A 17698-nucleotide genomic window follows, 5' to 3' on the forward strand; every position below is an offset into this window, starting at 1 on the left:
TCGGGGGACAGATAAGAGAGCCACATCGCCCATTTAGGAGCAGTGTTCGAGTGCATGCGCACGAATAAGCTGTATGCTAATGCAGATAAGTGCATCCTCGGCGCCGGATAAATTTCCATTTCATGATGCTTCAATAGAAGCGTGGCCTTCGAACGGATCCCGCTAAGGTCAAGGCCGTTGTGGACTGGCCGGTTCTAACGAGCCAAAATAACTTGTGCAAGTGGCTTAGCCTTGCCGACTACTTGCACAAGTATAGCGCGAATTATGCGAAAATGGCACGGCCATCGTCAAATCTCCTTAAAAAAGATGCGGAATGATATTGGGACACCGAGCATTGGAGTTTGACGGTATCAAGGGAATCTTTTTCAGTTCTCCAATACTGACGTTGCCAGACCCCGATCGTTCTTTCAGTGTCATCTGTGACTCTTCGAACTTTGCCATTAGCTGTGCACAATTGCAAGCAGACGCCGAGGGGCGTGATTGGGTGATCGTGTTCATATCTCGTCAGCCCAAGGCTGCATAGAGGAACGACCCAGTTCACGACAAGAGTTTTCTTGATGTACTTGTCAAGTTCAGCGTTCGTCTGTTCGGCTCAAAGCTTTTTGTGATCTACACAGATCATACGTCACTGAGCACCGCGACTCAGTCGCCTCACCTCTCGCAGTGGATAGCCAGGTGGCTCTCATTTTTTGCAGAAAATAACTTTGAGGTGAAATATAAGCCAGGATAGCAGAGTGCTCTGGCTGAGACCTGATTATCTCATGTCACGACGGTGACGTCGTCCGTGACGGATTGACTCGCGCCGCGTACGCGGAAGATGATATGTGCGTAGGGCTGCTACAGGCTCTCGGGAGCAAGAAGTTTGAAAACTCGGGCAACAAGTTGTCTTCACGACTGCGTGCACGGTTGCAACAATATTCATTATATAATGGATTGCTGTATTCTAGCACCGATTCGACGGATACGCCACGAATCGTGGTTCCTCACGATGAGAATTTGAAGTATCGTATCCTCTATGAGGCCAACGAAGCTCCGATCAGTGGTCATCTCAGTCGCGAAAAGACCTACAGCTCTTTGAGTTGCCACTACTGGCGGCTCAAGCTGTGCAAATGGACGAGCACCTATGTGCAAACGTGTGAGATGTGTCAAATGGTGAAACCTAACCAAATGCGGCAGCGCCACTGACCAGTTTACCGATACCCTCCAGGTGTCGGCAGTCCATGAGTATAGACTTTGTGCTTGGTCTGCCGAAGGACTCGGTGGACAACACGGGTGTCGTAGTCTTCGTCGTTCGTTTGGGGCAGTGTCGGACACCATTGAAGGTGTCGATACGGCGACGCTGTTTGTGGATCGTGTCTTTCAACAACATGGACTCCCGGAGTCAATTGTCTTTGCCAGAACACCATGCTCCACTGAGAAGTTTTGGTCGACGATCTTCAGGGTGCTGGGCGCCAAGCTGGATATGTCAAGAGCGGATCATCCGCAGACCGACGGTTATACTGAGCGCGTAGATCGCGACTTCGAAGACGTCCTTCGCAGCGTCTGCGCTGAGAATGCTGGAGTGCCATGCTGCTACTCGTACAGTTCGCTCTGGATAGTGCAGCGCATTCGTCTACCGGCCTACGTGAACGGCTTCATTCATCCTCGCGTCCCGCTGACGCCGCCATCCAATGTTTTAGGGCTTGGTAGGGGAGTGATAGCCGATCGGCTAGCTGATGTCGTCCCTTTCACTGTGCGTGAAGAAGTTGATGAGTTCCTTTTTACCAGACTGAGTGTCTTACGACACGTTCGCGATGCAATGACTGAAAGACAAGACATAAAAAGAAATACACATACGAAAAAGTTAGAGGAATTGAGAAAAAATTTAAGGTCGGAGACATGGTTTTATTAAATGCAAAAAACTTCCTACACATGCAGTTTCCGCTGTCTCTAAGACGAAGCTTCGTTAACGCTTCGTCGGAACTTTCAAGGTTGCGGCCAAGCGGGGCCTTATGTATACGCTTAACCTTCCGAAACGGATGCGGATCCACCCGGTGTTTTGGGTGGGCCTGCTCAAGCCGTACCGGGATCCAGCGCAAGTGAATGCGGAAGCGTTGGCACCGAAGCTGGACCAGACTGGGTTTGAGCATGAAATGCAACGATCTCCATCTCCAACGGCGCCAAGCGCTCCAACTTCACCTGATGCGACGCTAGAAGCCGCTCCGACAGAGCGCGATAGTTTTCAACGTGAGGCAACCGGTGCACATCATGTTCCAAAATCTCTAGGTCTTTCGCGCAGTGGTATGCGACCCCAGCATGACGCTTAGCGAAATCTCGTTCGCGACGGACCTATCCCCAAGCATCGCGAATCACAGGACGACAATCGACCCAGTCGTAGTCGTCCACCGACTCTTCTCGATGAGAATGGCGGCGTTTACTGTTCCGTGGAACGTCTTGAGAGTTGACGTCGTCGCCAGGGTCAAACCCAGTATCTTGTGAAATGGCAGGGATACCCCAACTCTAAGAACCCGTCAAAGTTTGGGGTTTCACTTCTGCAAGACAGCCCAGACGTCGTAAACGCTTAGAGACAGAGAAATCACGTCGTCGTACGCCCGCGCTGCTCGGCAACAGCAAGGAAAGCTGAAGGGCCACGGGCTGAGCTCAAGCTATGGCCCTGTACAGCTGCGCTCGCAGACTTACCCGTGTGAGAGACCACAGAGCTCGTGGGAGCGGAGGGATCAGCCCATACATCGCAGGGCGATAATCCGAAGAAAGTCGGCGATGCGCCTTGAGTCTGGCATACTCAAACCGAGGATAGCGTTCCAGACGCGTGTCCACCTTCCTATGGTCATATTATATGTTGCACAGCGAGAAAAATTTCCGGTGACGCTGCACTTATCGCGGAAAGAGCTTTTGTCATCGGCAGCGGTTTCGCCAGGGGCGAGCACCACAGGAATCGTCCACATCGCGGGTACAGGAGCGCTTCCTCGTTGAGCACGAAGGCAAGCGCGGTACGATTTCTCGAGGCTTCAAGAAGCGAGCTCGGGGAGCTTTCCGTTCGACAAGTTTAGCTTGTATAGTGGCTGGGGGACCCGACCATGTAGACGCCCAACGATCGAGTGATCGCGTCCTTCGCTCCTACAGGGGGTTCCGCCGAACGGAAGCCGTATTCCACACGAGGGCCTAGCAACCTCCAACTGTTGCTCCTGTGCCTCATCGAGGCGATTGGTAACCATACCACTTTCTCCAGAAGCCGAGAGGTCGGAAACGGGCAAGACGTTCGCAAGTTTTGAGCAGGGCTCACGTCGCGCCGTCGGCTCACCTCACCTTCTTATTCTTCCCATCCTGAAAAAAGAGTATCCGACTGATAGTTGACTTCTCCGAAACCCTCGACGAGGTGATTTATCGCCCGTAGCAGGCGCGGTGCGCTGTCTAAATTTGCACCACGTGCAGGAGACGAAGAAGGGCTCTGCCCGCTGGCGTTCTAGGGACCAGCGAGGCTGGGTGTCTTCCGTGTCTTCGATATTGGGCTCATTGAGCAGAAAAATGTAAGAAGGTTCTGGTGATGTTGTGGTGTCTTAGACCCGCGAGCCTCGTTCGAGGCGACACTGAATGTGAACTGTAGGTGTTTACAATCTTGATGGGGGAGAGTGTAATGGGGTTTCTCGTGCTCGGGTCTAAAGGATGTAGGTCACACCATCTTGTGTGATCACGCAATGGTCTGGCTACACTTTTACAATGTCAGTACGTGAGTAGTTATACATTTAATTGGGTTTACTATATAGATATGAGAGCCTATACATTTAGATATAGGTGGCTCCGCAGATGAAAAAAATTGAGAAATAAATGCTCTATGCCAAAATTGACTGGGGATATTTATGAATTTGGATCTGACAATCAATTTTCTGAGGTATGGCATTAAAGAGAAGAATTTGCAGGCAGAGTCCGCGAAAATCAATGTCATCGCAGGTTGGCCAGTTCTTATACAAGTATAGTTGTGCCGACACGGTACGAATATAAAAGATGTTCAATGAGGCGACCTTCAATACTTTAAAAAAAACAGCACAATTAGCTTAATTCTAGCTGTTCCACATTTGAACTGGCCATATTTCTCTGTGATGCCTCAGCCTTTGCCATATGTCGAGCTTTTACCAGTCATATGCCAATTGACATGAAGAGTATCATCGTTTTCGGGTCTTGTCAGACTAAAACTTGAAGCTTATGAGGAGAGCACCCCATTAATGATGAAAAGTTATTTGCTAACAAATAGAATCTTATCAAAGAAAGGGTACTACTGTTTGGTACTTAGCCTTTATGGCTGTAAATGTTCTCAATCTTAATGGGGGAGAGTGTAACGAGGTTACACGTACCCTGGTAACAGGTGTGTTTGCCACACGAGATGGGCATGGTGTGACTGCACTCAAACAAGAATACGGTATGTGGATAGGTAGCCAGTAGGTATGCATGTATTTAGACTTTACTCTATATATTTAGGGAAATCTATACAGTTAAAATTAGGCGGCTTTGCCGCAAATAAAAATCATCAAAGCATGTATTTCGGCCACTGCCTAAAGAAATTTATTGTGGATGCATAAAGCCGATCACCCGTTCTACACACACCACTAGACGAATAGATCGTCAAAATGGGCTGGTTCATAGCTACGATGTGGCTCTAATAGCTGCGGAAAGGAAGTCTGAGCGTTGCCGGTGTGTTATACAGTCCCTGGGGTATAACCAGTAACTCCAAGCGCATTCCACACGGTAGATTCACTGCAAGGAGAGGGGGGTCACTGCCTCGCACGAAATAATCCGAATTAGGATTCCTGGGCAAAGTGCATCGAACCATGCTGATATGCAGCACATCTAATTGCTGATCTTGGGGTCTTTACCAGAACGCTGGGTGAACAATCTGCAACTCGTTAACTTTTCTGACATATAGACTCGGCGCCGTGTAGCAATGGGCAATTGTTTCCTTTCACTAAGCCGGCTATGTCTATTACACAGAAAATGATTACCTGGTATATTCATCGTAAAGTGACGCAGTTGTAGATTCCAAGAACACGGTCAATCCCATGACGCACTTTTTTGGATAGGGGCAACATATGTGGCGCGTCGTTGGTGATCACGTTGTGTTGTTCCTTCAGGACAGATAGACAAAAATCGGTAGGATCTTTATCAATACATGCCCACGCTTTGAACTGAATGCTCTATGATTGCTCCAACGACGGACAAATCCATGAAAAACGATGATCTCAGAACTTCCTTCGGTACCAACTGTAAAATTTCGTTGCTTCGAACTCAATGAAAGCTGTTGTTGAGCGTAATGAGACAATATATCTGACAATCATATCTTAGAAGTCAGCCTTGTGGTGACGATGTCCCATGCCAAAACTTTAATCAGATTGTATCTCAAACCTAAGATGTGGATCCAGCTTACGATTTACATTTTCAGAAACCTGCCATTGCACAGAATAGCCTAAACTATCTTCAAAACTTTAAAAGGTCTTTCCGTTGCATAACACACGAGTACTGTTCAGGGCTTGGTATCGTTTGGTATTTTCAACACCCCCACTTAAATTCTAGCGCCTTTTTTGCTGTCGCACGTCGCATGTAAGTTCCAAATTCATCACGGCTCCACAAAGTTTGAGACGTCCATGTCCACGATCTGGGTTTTCAATTGACTGCCTTGCACCTCTTGTGGTTCGTTAAACGATCTCGCGTGGAATTCCGACCTGAATATCTCTGACCATGGGAGAAGGAGCACACAGGACACATATAGTTGATCTGACGCAGATGAAATATCTACAATAACCATGATGGTTTTGGGCTGCCAGAGAAGATCACTGATGATGTCCCCTACTTGGTCGAGCTTGATCCCCTCTCGTGCGCTAAGAAAAACTTTTGTTTCGCGCACTCAAAATGTTTCCTTAGAAACGGAAGATCTCAATACGACCTCAAGTCGCATCGGAAAATTTCAGTACAACCAAATTCAAAAGAGGGCCAATCGCTGCCACAGCGATAAAAGTATTCCGCTCTTGAACGTAGCCAGCTTATCACTCTCTTTGCCGATTGGACATACTTACCATCTCCATACGCTTAGGTAAGCTATACAAGCCTTCTCGACATCTAGCGCCTCAGCACTAACCATGTTACAAATGGGCAAATATGTAAGCAACCGTCCATTTTTGTGCGCTTCTTCTTTGCTTGATAAACTTAAGCGCGACTCACTGACGGCCGCCCAAAGAATCGATAAAATCTTGATCATCATAACTGCAATGATCTAGCGAGCGTGATTCCTCTCGTCGTCACCCCCGAATTGCTGAACGCTTGGTCCCATCGTGGGAGCACAAACGGCATTCTCCAACACCTGGAAGGCGTGTTTTAAAAATGATTCACCAACACATTCTTATGGCTTGTGGGGCACCTCCAGGCGATCACCGCTGTCGGCTCATAGGCCACCAATTGTTCGCGATAAACTATATACGGAAACTTTTGAGCTATCTTGTTGTCGTGAATACTGGGCTTTTTTGTCATAAGAGCCTGAAATAAAGCAAAATATTCAATGTCGATGCTACAACGACTTTCTCTTTTTCAGGATATGATCTTGCAGCTTCCGAGCACATCGTTCTCACAAACAACATTCGAAGTAAAAATATGACAAGAATAGATCTTTGAAGTGGCAAGCACAAGATCATCCCGATGAGTCTGAAATTCCTCCGGCAGGTCTATCCTGGTTGAAAGATAGGTTAATATTAGAGCAGCAAAAATAGTTGCTTTATGCCGAAGATATGGCTTTAGCAGTCCCAACATTTTTAAGCCCAAAATTTGGACTCTAGAAATCTCAACTGCAAATACACGATGATCTTTTTCGTTGTATAGAAAAACAGCAGGGTTGGTCGATCAAAGCATCTTACTGTATTTTTCGTGCTTTGGTGCATATATGAATAGTTTCTCCTACATGGCTAAATATGTACCTAATCCCCGATGTGCTGCGCGAAAAGAAACATTGCAAAAAATAATGAGCGGCGCTACACGGCGCATGAGACACAGTGTGTAGGTTAAACAAAGGATTGAACAGTGGGACACGTGAGCTGCGAATCTCACGCAATACGCTATCATAGTTTATGAGTAGCACTAACACATCATGGATCAATTTTGAGTACTTTATAAATTCTTGATTTGAGCAAGTGATTAGTACTAAGTACACACGAGAATCTTACAGTATTTAAACCTGGTTCGGTAACGTGCACCCGACGAGTGGAACCCACATGGCAGCACTGCTGCACCTTCTTTGATAAAAATGGATTTGAGAAACGGTCGTATTGGATAGCATTGATATTAAAACCTGACAAAGAGACTTGTACGAAGGGATGTGCCCCGTGATGCAAGGAATTAGAATTCAAACGTCTTGCATTGAGTTATGCTTTCGATGTCTATTAAAAGCTCAGAATAGGGTACTGCTCACAAATATATTACGTGTTATTTTCAATTTGAGCATGCTATTTTTTTCATAGGATAAATTTTTATGCACTCACGAAAAAAAATACATCTGTATCGAGGAGCTCGGCACGAAAACCTGGGGAGGTAATTATTGTATCTATATTTGTATTCCCTCTTTGTCATAACACGCCTTTGTAAAAATCGTAATAAATTTCGCCTGTCTAAGGAGGAATGCTAAATATATTTACAAGATAACGAGGTAGAATACCGGTCAGAACAAGGAATGGAATTTCTTTCATGTTCGACAAATTTTTATGGTAGATACACAATCATGAACCGCCACTCACATTGCTCTGGCTTCACTTACAGCTTGAGTCAGTCGTAAGTGCGCGTCGCTAGCCTTGCATACTGTTCAGACGCCGATTAACTTTTGCTATAATCTAAAGAGTGTAAAGCGACTTTTTTTAAGAGATTTTAAAGGAATAATTAATGGTATATAACTTTGAGCTTGGCAATGTCTAAAAGCGGCTACGCGGTATTGGTCGGCGATTTACCTTGAGGTTTCCACTGATGATCGTTTAATCACGCAGTGCATGTACAGCTCTCAAGAAACAATTGTGGTGTCACTTAAATCAATGCGTGCTACGGACAGCGTCAAATCGGTAGAAGCCATCCATAACACTCAATACTCGGTGTCGGTGTCATCGACGATAACTAAGTGGTTTAAATCACGGGCTCGCTACTTTTGAGCACACATTTTTTCGTTAAGTTCATTTGGTGAATACTCTCAAACAAGTAGCTGAGGTTTCGGCGGTTAATCTCGAGTAAGTATTCATTCAATGCCGAAACCAAAAACTTAAAAAGCCTATTTCATCAGCGAAAGTCTCCTTCGCCTCGGTCTTTATGTGACACTTGCAGTCATAATGCCTTTTGAAAAACCTACATTTCGTAGCATGAATGCTGCTGGTGTCTTGTGTGAATTTTATTGTTTCCTGACGAACGTTTTGTGTAACATACTTGCACAAATTACGTTCTAAACCTATGATCTTGTAATTGTAGACGACGCACAATTTCTCTCATACGGTATAGCATATAATATATGAATAAATTATCGAAAGTACACTCACGACAACTAAATGACTTCTACGATGCATGTGTGCTGACTGTGTAGATACATTACAGCTGATAAGTGTTATCGGAATGTATATGTTCAACACGACCTCATGCTGTCGACACATCGTTAATTTTAAAGTCTGTCCTCACAGCTGGTAGAATACAAAAGGGAAAAGGGTACGTTTTATCGGCAGCAGTTAAAGGAGTCAGTTTCCATTATACGGTATATCAAGCGTCAAGTGGGCAGATTGCACCGTCGGGTCGTGCGAAAAACTCGTCGTTCTTTGAGCCATTCACTTTATCGCATACTAGCGCCTTACTACGAGAGACCAAAGGAGACTGTCGCCTAGTGTTAAAGCTCCTTCTCTTCGTCTTATTAAAAACCAGACACAGGTAGCGAAAGAAAACCGGACAATTCATTGCCACTATTAGAGTATTATGGTGCGCCGCGCGGAGGAATTGCAGGAATGGATCTGTAGCGTCACAGCCTCATCAAACGATCATGGTGAACATCTCTCGGACATGCTGCGTGATGGCCAATTATTGTGTCAATTAGCCAACAGTATTGACCCGAAAGCCAATCTCAAGGTCAATAAACTGAACACGGTTTTCCATTCCAAGGCTAATACGCGACTGTTTCTCGAGTGGTGCAAGAAGAAAGGTCTAAAAGAAAGCGATATATTCCTGCCAGACGACTTACTGGACACTGATGCTAACTTTGACAGCGTGCTCGAAACACTTTCCATTTTATTTGACAGATTTGGTACGATAGGGTACTCTGGTGAGTACGAAGAAGACCCAGTGTCAGATGCAGAATCCATGACGTCTACTGGTAGCTCACAGGAAAGTTCACCCGTCAAAAAAGCAACTAATAGTAAACTGAGTAATTTTATGAAGGGTGGTTTTCTATCGAGAAAGAAGAAAAAAGGTGGCGAAGACTTGCCAGGAAAAACACCACCATCATCGCCTCCGCCGATGTCACCTCAGACTGGAGGAGAAATGCTGTCGCCTGAAGGCGCACCACCATACTCAAGAAGCGACAGTGGAGCAGCGAATGCGAATCGTTTAAACGCTTTTTTAAATCAAGTGCCAGCACCTCACGGATCGCCGTTGACGCACGCTGATCGTCCATCGGGGCCTTCGAAATCAGCTAACACAGCAAAAATGGTGTCTGCTACAAAAACACTACCAAGTGTTCCAAAGTCATTATCGACGGGAGGTAACAAGCTTAACACCTTCATGAATCAACAACCAGCCACTTCATCTGCTTCGGCAAAACCTCGGTCCCAAAACAAGCTTTCTGCTTTCTTAGCGACAAATACTGCAAGTCCTTCTCCATCGCAGCAGACAAACATTTCGTTGAAAAACGCTGGCAAGCGACCGACTGCCAATATAACGCAAAAAGTTCGCACGCCTACCACACCGGTGCCTTTCCAGCCGCGGCATCGGATAGAGCGATCCACAGGTCGCGGAAACTACGTTCGCAAGCGTCAGACATATTGGGTTCATCCGAAACGTCGTCGTAGCAACTTTAGCTTGGAAAAGAAGCGCAATGCGTTTATGCATGAACAACTTGAAATTAAAGAAGAACAACTCCGTCAACAGGCTGCAGGTGCTAGCAACAAGCAAAATTTGATTGTTCCAGGCGTGCAGTGCTACATTCCTGACAAGGATGAAGTGTGGCTGCTTTCAGAGATTGTTGACTATAATGATCGCCGAAAAGAGGTGACAATCACGGCTTTTCTCGACTCTGGTGATTCTGAGCAGCGCATTGTGGATCTCAAAAACCCGGACGTCATTCGTGCGGTTGCAGGACCCACAGCTACTGAAGTGGAGTCGCTACCGATTGCCATTCTCCACGACAACCCTGAGGGTGTAGAAGACATGCGCCTTCTTCGATACCTGAACGAGCCTTCAATCCTTTTTAATTTGAAGCAACGGTTCACCGCCTCAAAACCTTACACATACACGAACGAGATTGTGATCGCAGTAAATCCATACAAGTGGATTGATAACCTATATGGTGATCATTTGCACGAGCAGTACTTAAAAAAACCTCGTGACTCACTGCCTCCTCACGTGTACTCAACGTCGACTGCTGCTTTCAAGCATATGAAGACTAATGCCATGAATCAGAGTATCTTGGTCAGTGGTGAATCTGGTGCTGGTAAGACCGAAACAACTAAAATTGTCATGAATCACTTGGCTAGCGTGGCGGGTGGTCGCAAGGACAAGACGATTGCGAAAGTCATTGACGTCAACCCGCTTCTTGAGTCGTTTGGTAATGCAAAGACGACTCGAAATGACAACAGCTCGCGTTTCGGTAAGTTTACACAGCTGCAATTTGACAGTCAAGGAAAACTAATTGGTGCCAAGTGCGAGACATATTTACTGGAGAAGTCACGTGTGGTATCTATCGCTGAAGGTGAGCGCAACTACCATATATTTTATCAGCTTTTGGCTGGTCTGTCCGCAAAGGATCGCAAGGAATTTGGTCTGGACCCTGACTGTCAATACCAGTATGCTGGTGCACTTTCGGAAATGCAGATTCCAGGGCTGGATGATGCAAAGTGGTTTGCGAGCACGCAGAAGTCGCTGTCTATAATCGGACTGGACGGTGGTGCGCAGACAACGTTATTCAAAATTCTGGCTGGTGTTTTGCTACTGGGTGAAGTCTTGTTCGACAAAAGTGGTGAGAGTGGGTCACGCATATCAAGCGGCTCAGCACTGTCTCAAGCTGCCAAGATGTTTGGCCTTCCAACCAAGAGTATCGAGGAAGCGCTGTGTAACCGCACTGTCATTACGCGTAATGATAGTGTCACAGTCCCTTTGTCCCCTGTAGAAGCAGCTGAAAATCGTGATGCACTGGCTAAAACTATCTATTCAAAGATGTTTGACTGGATGGTGGGAAAAATTAATGGGGCTATAAGCACAGATGAGCGCCGCATAAAGGGCCAAATCGGTGTGCTGGATATTTTTGGATTTGAGGATTTTGCTCATAATGGCTTCGAGCAGTTTTGCATTAACTATGCAAATGAAAAACTGCAGCAGAAGTTTACAACGGATGTGTTTAAAACTGTTGAGGAGGAGTATATTCGCGAAGGCCTGCAGTGGGATCACATTAAGTATCAGGATAACCAGGGAATTGTGGAGGTCATTGAGGGCAAGATGGGAATTATTGCCCTCATGAACGACCATCTGCGTCAGCCTCGAGATACGGAGGAGGCTCTGGTGAACAAAATTCGAACAAATCACCAGACAAAGAAGGGCGGCGAAGTGAACGAAAGTATTGACTTCCCTAAGGTGAAGCGTACGCAATTCATTATCAACCACTACGCAGGTTCCGTTACATATGAGACGGTGGGGTTTATGGAAAAACATCGCGATACGCTTCAGAAAGACCTACTTGATTTAATCCAACTGAGCAGTTTGCCTTTGCTTCCAGAGCTTTTCGAGGACCCCGAAGTTCCTGAGGAAAGTAATGGGCGCGGCAAAAAAGCTCCTAAGAGTCTTGGCTCACAGTTTAAGACATCGCTGGCACAATTGATGGACAACATCAGGACGACTAATTCGCACTATGTGCGTTGCATCAAGCCTAACTCGAACAAGAGCTCGACTGAGTTTAATAAACGCATGATCGTAGAGCAATTGCGTTCAGCTGGCGTGATTGAAGCCATTCGAATCACGCGCTCTGGTTATCCAAGTCGTCTTACCCCCGCTGAGTTAGCAACGCGTTATGCTATCATGTTCCCGCCATCTATGCACAGTAAAGACGTCCGCCGCACGTGCAGTGTGTTTATGACTTCGATCGGTCGAAAATCGCCGCTAGAGTATCAGATGGGTAAATCATTGATTTACTTTAAAAATGGAGTAATGGAGGAGTTGGAGGCTATGAAGTCAGATTTTATGTATTACGAAGCGCGCACAATCCAGCGGATTGCACTTGGGTTCTTGGAGCGCCGACGTTTGCGCAACAAAATTAATGCTGCAATCGTATTGCAATCATACGCGCGAATGTCATTGGACTTTAAGGAGTATCATTTTCAGCGCCGGGCAATCAGGAAAATTCAGCGTGGTTGGAAAAAGTACAAAATGATTCCTGTCGAGCCTGAATACGACGACTATCGAGCTGATGAGTTCAACGATGGTGAGGAGTGGGTACATGGTGAAGACGACTCGGATATGGGCGATGATTTCGATAATGACCCGGCTTCGATCCGTGGAGGACGCGGTAGGTCGGTCGTGGACCGTATGGAGTCGTTCCGAGTGGCCCATTCAGGTCGACGCGGCAGCGTCAAACGATTAAATGAGTTGTCGGCCCGTGCCAAGAGCTTCATGAAGCCAAGAAGTGGTAGTGGGAGCACTTCAAGCTCGAGTGGCATTTCGTTGGAAGATGAAAATTCGATGCTCAAGATCGAAAATCGCAATTTAAAATATGATCTGGAATTGATGCGTGAACAGTGCATCGAACTCCAAGCTATCATTCTTGAGATCAACAAAAGCCGCAAAAGGTAGAGAGTATGTGTCCGATGCAGCTTTTTCTCGATGTGACTTCCAAATGGCTTTGGCCAGGGATCAAAAGTTATGAGTAAACGCCGCGAGGCGTATATCTGTCGCGAAAGACAACACTTTTTTCAATTGTGTCATCTCTTAAATTTTTGCTTGTGGCGTAAGTATGATGTGTTATTATTATGTTGCAATCCATTTTGTTGTTTAGTTAAATAAAGCTCCAAAAGGTTTAAAGCATCTACAAAATTTTGTTGTATCGGCGAGTTTCTGAAAGATAGTACGACGCAATATAGAATACGAGTGATCCCTCAGCACACATTGATAAACGCCGCACTATACAGCCGAAAAGAATTTATCTTTCCTGTTGCGCTCTGGTCTTTTGACAAATTCAATTACGCAATTTTAGGAACGTGGACCAATGTGAAACTGTGGCATTTTTAACACTTGAACGGCGAAAGGTCTCTATTGCATGCTTGTTGAAGCATCAATTTATGTAAAGCTTGCTATGCGAAGAGGCTGAGATCGACGTTTTAAGTCACGGAAGCCCGATACGAGACGAAAAGCATTTGACCATCGAGCCTTTGTTGCCAGCCATATGGTGACAGGGTTTCCAAAGAGTGGGAAGAGATGGCGTGAGTGATGCCTGATGTTATTCGCCGCGTTAAATGCCATCGTGATGCATGTGATTGAGGCTAATATGCTTTATATTCAATTTGAAGAAGTCACTGTTAATGTGATGATTTTCTGGCACAGGCGTATATTGTTTGAAGGGGACGCAACCAAAAGAACGCAAGTGTATGATATTTCGCTTGATATCAATCACATATTCACATCGACCAAGTCGAACAATCGGCAGCATTGTAAAGAAATCTCATGTCGAGGTTGCACAATTCGCTTGAATATTCGAAAGCCATCCCAGAATTAAAGGTCATTTCAGTAACTGCAAATTACGTGCTGAAATCCTGATTGAGTCCCATGCTGCAAAGGAGAAAAGCGTGGAAACTTTGCGCAGAGCTAGTGATTGATCAAAAAAGAAAACGGTGGGATCGAAGGATATGGATTGGGAAGACAGAAAGCGTCACAAAGAGGATTGAGCTGTTTCCAGTATCACAAACGTTCTTTTCAGCAGTAGCGGTCCTGGGTCTATTATTCCCGGATATGTTAGCATTATGCAGTGCAAAGCCAACATTATCAGAAAAACATTGAAACAGCAAATCGATGTAGCGCATGCAGTCTGCATTTTCTCTAAGTTGTTCGAATTAGCAGAAATAGCTGCTTGTACTATTAATGTCGTCATCTACCAATACATCGCTACATTCAAGATCCGTAAGCTTTACGTTTATCCCGTCTACCCAATATTGATGCTGCTGCTCACAAATGTCAGCTGGAGCTGTTTGTGAATGCTGCAAGCCCCACATCTCGCAACAGTTTTCTTGCAGCTGCATGTCCGATTTCCAGTCAATTTTGTCCACAGCCGGTACGACATCATGAAGCCCAAGATGCTTCAGCGAATCGTCATTCCATTTATTGCTTATCGTGGTCATTTTTCCAAGGGGAGAGAAAAACTTTTGGGTAAGGCATGATGGCTGTTTTGCTGGTCGGAGTATAACACGAAGACTGGGTGGCAACTGCGGGTCCGGAACATCTCGTAAGCCCGCTGAATTGCTGTTCGCGGACGGCTGCATAATTCTGCTGGCGTCAGACTCGTTCACAGAAATTGGTGAGAATACTGTCGAGCTAGCCAGAGCTAGGTCGTCATGCAGGCTTTGCCAGTATTCCAATGAAGGAGAAGGCCAGTTATTTCTAAGACTTTTCGCATTTGGGCTTTCGAGTTCGCCGAAGCATGCCGTGACGTCACTAGATGTCAAGCTGCTTACACTTTTGGATTTCCAGTACTTCAATGAGTCGATAGTAGCAAACAGCACCCTCGGATTCGTAAAAATTTCGTAGTTAAAGCGAACGTATTTGCGTAAACCTTTGTCGATAGACTCTGAACAAGGCACGGGCGAAGTGTCTATTATGTTGCAGCTCACCAGCACAGACACCACATCGTACACGCGGCGGTGTACATCACGATAGGGTGCCTCCGTCGATGCGCTCGGTATCAAGCTACCAATAAACGTCTTTGCATCAACGAGACGAGCACTTATGGCAGGTAACCCTACTCCTGTTTTATAGTCTTGCTGAAATAGCAAGCCCAGGAAGCAAACTGTCATTGTTACCAGGCACGGCCACTTGTCAGCAGCTGCCTGCTTTTCGAAGACACTTACGAGAGCGCTGTCTTTTTCCACAATGCTGCAACAATGCAGATGACGTGTCTGTCGGAATTCCGCCATCACCTGAGACGACCTGCTCTTCATTTCTGCCAAATGCTGCACAACCGACGACTTCCCATAGTACAAGAAGTAGCCTCCGTTAGTCCCCCGCCTCTCGTCGTATCGAACTCGTTTGATGACACTAATTCCTGCAGTTGCACATGTTGTCATATGTTCCCCATTTCAGCACCAACAAAGTTTTTTCAGTACCTTCCAGTACGTGAAGTACGTCATAAATACGTCTTTTTCTTGGCACTAAGCAAAAAATGTCACTCGACGCCGCTGGTAGCAGGATGAAAAAGGCATTGCGTACCCTTCATTTTATAAATTTCGCTGGACGGTACAAAGATGGGAAATATTACATCAGAGGATGAGCCTTGCAAATGCTCATGCTCTGTGAAAAAGTGTAACACAATTCGCGTTCTGGAAGGCAACATTGATCCAGGTCAGCACCAATCTGTGGCTTGGCGAATTTAGCAAACGTACATTTCCCCCAGACTCTTAGCTGCCGCAAATTGGTCTTGTATTTGGCTCCAGATGGTTGCTGACAGACCTTTTCCATTGATAGTGGATGTTGGACTGACATGACGCGAGCGTGACTGGCGTTTGCGTCGCTTTAGAGGTCGCTGTGGAACATGATTCACTTTGACAGTTACCAGTGAAGCAAAGTCTTTCGCGGAGAAGTGAAGCTTGCGTTTGTGAGCGCGGTGGGTCTTCATCTGTTTGTGTTTGAATAGGCAAAATTAAAAGTGACCAAGATGTCTGCACTTGAAGTGACCTTCACTCTGGATCGTTTGACAAGTTGAAGCAATTTTGAGCGGCAAACTTAATGCACCATGGTAAGCTTGGTAATTGTATTGGTTTTGGAGAAATATTAAAAGAACTTAAGATGGTTTATTATCATTTGCATCGCAACATCCTTGAGGCCCTTATAGCTGTGCCGCATTCCGATGATGGAATTTAAGACGACTACTTTATAAATAACCTGAGCCTGAGTAAGTACAAGCCTCTTCACCGTCGTGAGTTCGGCTGCTTCAATGATGGACCACCACCCATCCCATATATGCATATCTGGCATTCTTGTGTCCGCCAGTGATACGCTCCATTAATTACGTCAAAGCCGATGGCAAACTCAGCGCAATACCGATCGTAAAGTGCTTCCCACTCACCAAACGTCACGATCTCGTACTGGCGCGCGAACGTGGATCCAAGCCTTCACTCATGTCCATAACAACGATAACACCATCAGCATATGAAGTAATCACAAATCATATTACAGAGTTGACATACGCTTGCGTCGCCCTGATTGACTGTTCTAGAGAGAACCCCGAAAGAAACATGGAGATGTATGGTGGGACGATAGTTTTCTGGTGCGACAAACAAACCAGCTCGGCATTTAGCACTGGACCAGGAGCATCTTCTCCCTGGCTTCGAACAAACTTTCTCCACGTGTTGAGCCAATTCTTGGGGACCAAGAAGTAGGTCGCGTACTTACTTCTATTTCCAACTGATAAATGAGGAGCTAATTGCTGCTGTCTACTGTCCTCAGATCCAATGGGTGAAAATAAACCCTTTGGAAATCCATTTTTCCTCTCGAGTAGCTCTAACATGTCCCTTGAACCTGCAATCTCCGCATCAAACCTACTTCTCTTCTTTTTCTCAGCTTCCAGATCCTTCGCCTTTTGTTCCAACACACATATTGCACAGTCGCAACACGATTTCAGCACATAGCCTCGGAGTTCAGGAGCAAAACCCACAATTTCTCTAAATACATCCCCTCTTATGATAGCACGTCGACTGCGACCTACACATTGAGCAGCTGGCAACAGAGCATCGTGCGCACAAACGATCATGGCTCCAGCCTCAATCAGCGACGAATTAGCGGCAACTTTAACGTCCTCGAACATTATATTGTCCTTTTTTTTTGCTGCGTGTTGCCGCCTCTGCTTTCGTTTTGTGCGGCGGAACTGCAGCAAAAACTGCTCAAAGTCCTGGCAGCGTTTTTTGAAGGCGCTAAGCCACGCGCGGCTCACAATAACGCTATTCGGAGAGCACGAGGCCACGGCCTCGAACGATTGAGCAGTCGAGCGTGCTAGTAAATCCTTGATATAAAGCACTTCTGCGCCTCGCAATACTGTAAGTGAGCGAGGCCAGTGAGTGGATGAGGTCTCCAAGAAGCCCGTAAGGTTTTCGAAGCGACGCTTGATCACGCGCTCGAGCGCAAGCTGGATACATGGAGTAGATGGAGATAATGATCGGCAGGTGACAACAAGTCGAAGAATGTCCCTGGCGGATAGAAAAGTGAAGAGGTGGGCAAGAAGGCCGTCGGAAAAGTGTTCCAT

General features: G+C 46.0%; 3 protein-coding genes across 3 annotated transcripts; 1 reads left to right on the forward strand and 2 right to left on the reverse strand.

Moving 5' to 3' along the window:
- Window positions 1-5605: 5605 nt before the first annotated feature.
- Window positions 5606-6247, reverse strand: PHALS_01383 (uncharacterized protein; the record flags this gene model as incomplete). The annotated part of the gene is made up of 2 exons (XM_024715759.1): window positions 5606-5867; window positions 6063-6247. The coding sequence occupies 2 exons, from the start codon at window positions 6245-6247 to the stop codon at window positions 5606-5608; spliced, it is 447 nt and encodes a 148-aa protein (XP_024581425.1).
- Window positions 6248-8970: 2723 nt separating this feature from the next.
- On the forward strand, window positions 8971-13047 carry PHALS_01384 (myosinlike protein; the record flags this gene model as incomplete). Its single annotated transcript, XM_024715760.1, has 1 exon — window positions 8971-13047. The coding sequence occupies one exon, from the start codon at window positions 8971-8973 to the stop codon at window positions 13045-13047; it is 4077 nt and encodes a 1358-aa protein (XP_024581426.1).
- Window positions 13048-14300: 1253 nt separating this feature from the next.
- On the reverse strand, window positions 14301-17698 carry PHALS_01385 (conserved hypothetical protein; the record flags this gene model as incomplete). Its single annotated transcript, XM_024715761.1, has 6 exons — window positions 14301-15505; window positions 15567-15611; window positions 15670-15779; window positions 15843-16075; window positions 16470-16569; window positions 16647-17698. 6 exons carry the CDS (start codon window positions 17696-17698, stop codon window positions 14301-14303), a joined length of 2745 nt encoding a protein of 914 aa, XP_024581427.1.

This window comes from Plasmopara halstedii (genome assembly GCF_900000015.1).
Source record: "Plasmopara halstedii genome assembly, contig: Scaffold_1548, whole genome shotgun sequence".
Lineage (NCBI taxonomy): Eukaryota > Oomycota > Peronosporomycetes > Peronosporales > Peronosporaceae > Plasmopara > Plasmopara halstedii.